Source organism: Sinocyclocheilus anshuiensis, unplaced genomic scaffold, assembly GCF_001515605.1.
Source record: "Sinocyclocheilus anshuiensis isolate Anshui unplaced genomic scaffold, SAMN03320099.WGS_v1.1 scaffold1415, whole genome shotgun sequence".
Classification (NCBI taxonomy): domain Eukaryota; kingdom Metazoa; phylum Chordata; class Actinopteri; order Cypriniformes; family Cyprinidae; genus Sinocyclocheilus; species Sinocyclocheilus anshuiensis.
In genome coordinates, this window is record NW_015536595.1 from 279237 (window position 1) to 286866 (window position 7630).

Genomic DNA, 7630 nt, shown 5'->3' on the forward strand with positions numbered 1-7630 from the left:
CTCCTGAAGGCGGTTTTTTTTTTTTTTTTTTTTTGGAAAATGAATTAAAAAAGGAGTGTAAATCTGTTGGAAGTTGTATTTTCAAACTTTGCTAATGCAACTCATTTACATTTAGAGAACATACTGATGTATTGCATTTAACTTGTCTTCACTTGCTCTTAAAACGTCTTAAAGGGGTCCTATTATGCTCTTTTACAAAGTCTTGATTTTGTTTTGGGGGTGTACTAGAACAGGCTCTCACTTTGCAGATCTTTTTTATGCTCAAACAGCAACATTACAGACTAACTAAAGTTGAAAAAGTGAAAAAGCATTATAGGACCCCTTTAAAATTTGCCTTCATCACACCTGCTGACTGTAACGTGTGTGTGTGTGTGTGTGTTTCAGAGTTGTCTGCGCAGCGAGCGTGATTACGAGAGCGTGGTGCTGATGAGACTCAGACAGGCGGAAGAGAGGAAGAGGCTGATCGAGGAGATGAAGAGGCAGGAGGAAGAGGACGAGACGGCGTGACTCACTCAAACTCACTTCACTCGCAGCATTTTACCTGGATTTTACAACAATTAAACTCCCACTGATCAATAAAGCCTTTTGATGAATATTTTATAGTGCTTTTCTGACAAGTCCAGTCGTATTTATTTCTGTTTTCAGATCTGTTCAGTTCAGATCAACTGTCAATGTTGTAGAGTTCATCAACTCTGAAACGAGTTCAGTTTAGCTCTACTAGAGACAATAGTGTCATTCTATGAAAGTAAAGAAATATGGGAATGAAAACTCTTTGTTTTTAGTGTTTAATCCTCCCGGACAAATCAAGACTCTGGATTGAGGCAATGCAGAATGACATTGTTTGGACAAACAGATGATTATTATTATGATTTGTGAAATATTTAGCATTTAAAGTGTAATTGTTTCTTTAAAATCAATATTTTTTTATCGGTTGCATCGACTTTCAGAGATTTTAAAGTGCTTTACTGACGTGAGACTCAAATCTCACTGTTATGAACTTATTTGTCTGAGGTCTTGATCTGAATTGCGACTTTTTAGCTCATTAACTTTTTTCTTGCAACTGCAAGTTTATATCTCACAATTCTGACTTTTTTTATTGCAATTATGAGTTTATCTTGATTCTGTTTTTTTTTATTTTTAGAAAGGTGTTTGTGACTTTTTATCACAATTCTGCAATTATGAGTTTATATCTCACAACTTTATTTAAAGCAATCCTTATTCTGAAAAACGTGAGAATTACGAGATAAAAAGTCGCAATTGCATTTATTTATTAATTTTTTTATTCTGTGGTGGAAGCAACAGAATATTTTTGTCCTAATACAAGAAGCATACACAATGTGCTTTTTAAAAAATTTTTTTCCAGCACTTTCTTTATTATGATTATGTTTGAGATTTAATTTTCATCCATTATATTTTTAGGTTTCTAAGAGCATTTTATAATCCTATATTTTTCTTGGATTATGCATGTGACAGTGGACTTCTGTTCACTTTCTGTTTCTCGTGGCATCATCAGCCAATCCTGTGGCTTTAAGAGTCATTAGTCACATGACATTTACGGCTCAGCTGATTGGCTCAGTCAGGTTGCGTTCTTTCTTTGAGATGAAAGCGAATGCCAGCAGATCTCAAAGTAATCTAGACATCTGTTGTGACACAATGTGCACCAATGAATCATTTAAAGGACCAGGCTGAAATTAATTTCATGTCATCTCTCCTGTATTTCTGCTCCTGGCTGTCTTCTGCACACGTGATTTGTGCACATTAATCATCAAACCGCTGTGATTCCAGTGAGTCCCTTTTCTTCAGCTTCTTCTCTCCATCATCCTCTCCTCGCGGCCGTCACATGGTTCTGTTTACTTCTGTGGGCTGTTCTTTCATGTTCCTGGAGTCCCGTTCACATTACAGCACAGGAAATACAATTACAGCCGCTGTCCCGAAGAAGTGTCCCGCCACGGGCCGTCTTCACCCGGTGTCACCCCACAGCTTCCAGAGGAGAAAAACTGGATCATTCCGTTGAAACATTACTTCATTTCTAATTTCTGTTTTATTTTTGCATTGAAATATAGAGAAAATAAGTGGATTTGATTTCTTAAAAAATGCATATATGAATGTTAATATAATATAATGCATCATTTAGTCAAATAAAGTTAGATTTTTGGCCCTTCATAGCTGGGTTATTATGGTTAACTAAAACCAAAATTATAAAACGGAGAGTTCCGGTCCTTGATTCTGATTGGCTGAGCCACGTTCGAAGCTGTTGTAAATTACTCTACAAACACACACCTTTGTTTACGTTTGTGTGTTGCTCGGCAAACACTTTGTTGCAACCACAACAGATTCTGAGGAACTACATTGTTTGGTGGAAGGTGGTTTACAGTGAATTTATAACAGCTAAAGGGGTTGTAGGCCTAACAACGCCCCTTAGCTGTTATAGATTCACTGTAAACCATGGCTTCACTGGCTTATTGCTTTATTAAAACCATTTAAAAACATTTTTGTTAATTAAAAAAAATTAACTGAAATTTTATCTTATAGATTTTAAATCTATATATATAGACAGTGAGAGAGATGCACTAAAATAACTAAAATAAAGCAATAAGCCCGTGAAGCCGTGGTTTACAGTGAATTTATAACAGCTAAGGGGCGTTGTTAGGTACGACACGAAGCAGAGTGACTAAAACCCCCTTAGCTGTTATAAATTCATTGTAAACCACGGCTTCTTGGGGCTTATTGCTTTTATAAAGCGGTTATTCCATATACGTAGTAAGGTTTCACAAAATAAAACAGAGCAAATAAAGTGTAATGATATTAAAACAGTATTCTTCCACCAAACAATGTAGCTCCTCAGAAACAGTTGTGGTTGCAACAAAGTGTTTGCCGAGCAACACACAAACGTAAACAAAGGTGTATGTTACTTTGTAGAGTAATTTACAACAGCTTCGAACGTGGCTCAGCCAATCAGAATCAAGGACCGGAACGCTCCGTTTTATAACTGAAAATAAAAATTAATGAAATAATAAAATTAATAAAAACTATATAGATATATGAAAAACACTAACTACTAAAAATGACAATAACACAACAAAACTACTAAAACTTAAACTAAAGTTAAAGTAATATAAATTAATTTGATTTCTGAAAAAAATCCACATTTGGATATAGTGCATCAATTACTCAAATCAAGTTTGATTTTTTTTGGCCCTTCATAGCTGGGTTATTATGGTTAACTAAAAGTAAAACTGTAAAAAAAAAAAAACATTGTTACTTGGAAAAAAAAATAGAATCAATAAATATCTCTTTTTGAGCTAGTTGCCAAGGCAACATTTATAATTTTTATTTAGCTTAACTTTATGGACTAAAATAATTAAACCTGAAATAAAAATGATATAAACATATTTAAAACAAAAACAAAAACAAAAAACAAAAAAGTATAAAATATATAATAAAATTAAAATAAAAGGACAACAAACTAAAATTGATATAGAAGTAAAAAAAAAAAAAATATATATAGACACATTAAAAACCAATAACTACTAAAAATGACAAAAACACTAAACAAAATTACTAAACTTAAAATGCAAAACAAATAAAAACTGATTAAAAATATTAATAAAAACTATAACAGTATCTCAATGATACTAAAATAACACTGTATAGCAAAATGCTATACGATCAGATTAGGCTTGAATGTTTGCAGCTTTGAATCACAAACATGCAGCACTTTTAAACCCTTTTCAACAGATCATACTTTATTTTACTTTATTGTTAATTACAGCTTCTCACACAAGCATACAGAAACAATATTAATATGTCAGGATTCAGTACAGACAAAATATATGTTTACATACACTGTAAACAAATTTGAGACTGTTCAAAACTGTATAACAAAGAATGTGATTGATTTTGAGCTACAACGGGATTTTAAAAACATGTTTCATTGCAAAGCATTTATTCAAAATAACGTCAAGTCGAGATATAGAAATGCTACAGATGCAACATAACAGAATAATAATGTTTCTCATTTATATTACTGCAATCACAAAACAAAACCTACTTTCCTGACATATAAAAGTGTTAAAAAAAAGCTAATAAATCAGAGAAAACACATTGATGATAATATTGCTAATTGAGACATATTTCAAATACTACACATTTTGAGATTTTAATAGTCTGTAAATTCATCTCACACGTCACTTCGTTTGTTTAATAAGAGTTTCTGAGGTCTCTTCACTAGGCCTGCTGCTGACATTAGAATACCCTTCTTCACCTCATGTACCATGTTTACCTGCAATACAAGAGCGACTGAGTCACAGCGCGTCGCTCGTCTCTTTATGGAGACACCAGACCAGCGTCTGACCGACTCCCGTCATGCTGACCACTCTGAACCCCATCTTATCCAGTTTGTCCAAGACCAGTCTCGGCGGTTCATCCACGTGATACTCTGAGCTGTGAGACACACAATTATCACAAACGATTTAGTTAAAGGTAAGCTATCTATATGGAGTCAATTCAGGGACGAATATATTTGCAAAAGAAAATGAAAGTATTGAGAAAAAAATAAATGTGCTTTTTGAAAACTAAAATAAAGAATTGCAAAAGAAAATGAAGTATTGCAAGAAAAAAAGAAGTTTTGCAAACCAAAATAAAGAACTGTAAGATATAAATGAAACGGAGCAAAAGCAATGATTCCGCAACACATATTTTCCATAGCCATATCTTCTAATTTATTTGCAACGGTGCTTTTATTTTGTGTTTCGATCAAGTGTGAGCTCGCAATACCATTTTTTCCCTCTATCGCGAGCTCACACTTGACTGAAATGCAAAATAAAAGCACCGCTGCAAATAAATTAGAAGATATGGCCATGGAAAATATGTGTTGCGGAATCATTGCTTTTGCTCCGTTTAATTCTTTATTTTGGTTTTATTATAATTTTTTTTATTTTCCTTTGCAAAATTTTATTTTTTTTGCAATACTTCAATTTTTTTAGCAAATATATTTGGCACTGAATTGACTCCATATATCTAAGCTATAGACTATAATGTTTAGACTGGTACACTTAATGCGGGGTATTGAAATGGCTTTTGAATGTGCGCTCGCTGTTCACTTTCCCTTGCGATTTCGCGATCACGAATGCACTCTGTGTAAAGGAGCACATCTTACAAGATCAGATATTTGTCAGTGAGCTCAGGATCTGTTGAGCAGCAAATCCTCCAGCATCTTGTCTGTCATCTCTCCTTACACTCCACCTGCGATCAGTGAAATCTGACTCCTGCAGCTCGTGTTGGATGCAGGGTTGCCAAGTCTGCGTTTTTTCACGGAATTGGGCTGCTTTTAAACTGCTGTCGTGGGTTAAAGGTTTTTGCATTCTGCCTATGATGAAACTGCGCTAGATGTTAAAGGGTTAGTTCACCCAGAAATGAAAATTAGCCCATGTTTTACTCACCCTCAAGGCATCCTAGGTGTGTATGACTTTCTTCTTTCAGACAAATCCAATTAGAGTTATATTAAAACATTTCCTTGCTCTTCCAAGCTTTATAATGGCATGGGCGAGTGTTTTTGTTCAACAGTCTAAAAGTAGTCAAATGCATTTGCATTTTGTAGCATTTCTGCTTTTGAGAATCATTTCTCTGGTGAAGAAGTCTTGTATTAACCTTTAATCATCAGAAAAACACCACAAACACATGATTCCTGTCCGAATCTGAGCCAGATTACAACTCTCTGATCAATTCTCAGCCCATTTTCACATGCATGACATTATTTGATGACAAATCCTGATTTCAAGGTTAGAATGATGGCTAATGACGGAAGAAAATGCAAACGTGAGCCTGATGTGTTCTGCTTCATCTGTTCCAAACTGTGAAAAAGCTTATTTGTAAAGTTATGTATAAACATATTTTTCCAGTTCTTTGCAGATTAAAAGTTAAATGATGCACTTTGAATAGTTCAGACAGAAACCTGTCATTTTGCTGCTAGTATTATTTTGATAAGTGCATGAAAGCTGATGCATATATACAATTTAAAATGATTTATTTTGTGAAAAAACTGTGATGGAAAGATTTTATTGGTAATTTTGAACTCGGCATCATATTAGGCATTTTTGGCAAAATAGGAAGCTAATGTGTTGACTTAACTTTAACCTATTTGTCTGAGAAATAACTACAACATTATTACCAAACACTTACAAGTTGTTTCCCAGCATGGTTGTTTTCCGGGCTCCGAGGTAGTTCATGATGGATGGATCTGAATATTCGTCACCGACCATTGTGGGCCCCGTCTCCTGAAAACAAACGCGGTTTGACCACTTAATATGATCTTATCTTCATTTTCAACACTAGAACTGTTGTTTTATCACTGCAAATGTCTTTTGGTCAAGTGTTATTCTTGTAAAATGTGTTTGTTTCTTCATCAGATTTGGAGAAATGTAGCATTGCATCAGTGTCTCAGCAATGGATGCCCTGCAGTGAATGGGTGCCGTCAGAATGAGAGTCCAAACAGCTGATAAAAACATCACAATAATCCACAGCACTCCAGTCCATCAGTTAACATCTGAAGACAAAAGCTGAAACAAATCCAGCATCAAGACGTTTGTAACTCAAATACGAGTCCCTCATCCATAATAACCACGAAAAAGTGTTCTGGTCTGAATCAGGAGAGAAATCTGCACAGATCAAGCACTGTTTACAAGCCAAAACAGCTCTAAACTTTAAAGCTTTTGTCTTCTCCAGATGTTAACTGATGGACTGGAGTGCTGTGGATTACTTGTGGATTATTGTGATGTTTTTATCAGCTGTTTGGACTCTCATTCTGACGGCACCCATTCATCTAGGCTACATTTCGGATGGCGTGAGGGTGAGCACATATTAATTTTTGGCTAAACTATGACTCTAGTATACAAATATCTCAAATTCTTGCACTAAAGCAGTTGTTATGTGGTGTATGCTGTGGCTTGAATCTGTCAACACTAAATGATTCACTTTCACTTGCTCCAGGTCACACAGACAGGTGCTCGAGCTACACACGAAACGAACGAAATGCAAACATTAAACTTCCTCGTTTGAATATAATGATTCATAACGCAACGCAACACGCATGATGAGAAGTATAAAACTCACATCATGTCAAAATATGTCTTCTGCATATGCGGGTTACTTATATAACAACAACAACTCCAATGCAGCATGCATGCACCTGTAATCCTCTAATGCATCATAATATCATAATCACTGCTGTGCATGACGCTCATATGCGTTAGCGCTCGCTTCAGTCTCGTGTTTCATACGCACCAGTCTGATCTGTGTGCTGATGAGGATGTACGGCATCCCGGCGGAATATCGAGGAGGGTCTCGGATGCGTCGCGTCTGTCTCCGCGCTGCGCTCGGCTCTTGTGTGCTCGCTGGCAGCGGAATGCGGAAACGCCCACCGCGCTCCACCAATCAGCGTCCTCCAAATCAGAACGCGCTTCGGAAAGAGACGCTCCAGATGATGTAGTAGGATATAATGTCAGATAAATATTATGCATTTAATATTCTAGATAATTAAATAAGATGGATGATAGAAGTCATGAAAATAGCATTTCTGAACTTTCAAAACGTCCACCTCTTTAAATCTTTTTTTGTTCGAATGCTGAGGCAA

At 35.6% G+C, this 7630-nt stretch overlaps 2 protein-coding genes across 3 annotated transcripts in view; one reads left to right on the forward strand and one right to left on the reverse strand.

The window, feature by feature from the left end:
• Window positions 1–801, forward strand: part of dnajc17 (DnaJ (Hsp40) homolog, subfamily C, member 17) — a 60729-nt gene extending 59928 nt beyond the window's left edge. Inside the window, exon 11 of the mRNA XM_016506366.1 lies at window positions 385–801. Coding sequence (XP_016361852.1) covers window positions 385–507 — 123 coding nt within the window. The 3' untranslated portion in view covers window positions 508–801. The remainder of the gene's footprint in view (window positions 1–384) is intronic.
• Window positions 802–3632: 2831 nt separating this feature from the next.
• On the reverse strand, window positions 3633–7423 carry gchfr (GTP cyclohydrolase I feedback regulator). Of its 2 annotated transcripts, none has more exons than XM_016506460.1 (3): window positions 7282–7423; window positions 6181–6272; window positions 3633–4443 (listed from the first exon to the last, which is right to left on the reverse strand). In XM_016506460.1, exons 1-3 carry the CDS (start codon window positions 7315–7317, stop codon window positions 4305–4307), a joined length of 267 nt encoding a protein of 88 aa, XP_016361946.1. In that variant the 5' UTR covers window positions 7318–7423; the 3' UTR covers window positions 3633–4304. The 2 variants fall into 2 exon arrangements, with proteins under 2 accessions (XP_016361946.1, XP_016361939.1); XM_016506453.1 differs by having other exon boundaries at window positions 6181–6275; window positions 7282–7419.
• Window positions 7424–7630: the final 207 nt, after the last annotated feature.

What these genes read in the sequence shown, in the direction of transcription:
- gchfr (XM_016506453.1), bottom strand. Translation starts at nt 7,317, where the DNA reads ATGCCGTACATCCTCATCAGCACACAGATCAGACTG. An exon ending in TCAGCACACAGATCAGACTG is followed by an intron (nt 6,276 to 7,281) that starts GTGCGTATGAAA and finishes GTTTGTTTTCAG; the next exon opens with GAGACGGGGCCCACAATGGT. An exon ending in ACCATGCTGGGAAACAACTT is followed by an intron (nt 4,444 to 6,180) that starts GTAAGTGTTTGG and finishes TGTGTCTCACAG; the next exon opens with CTCAGAGTATCACGTGGATG.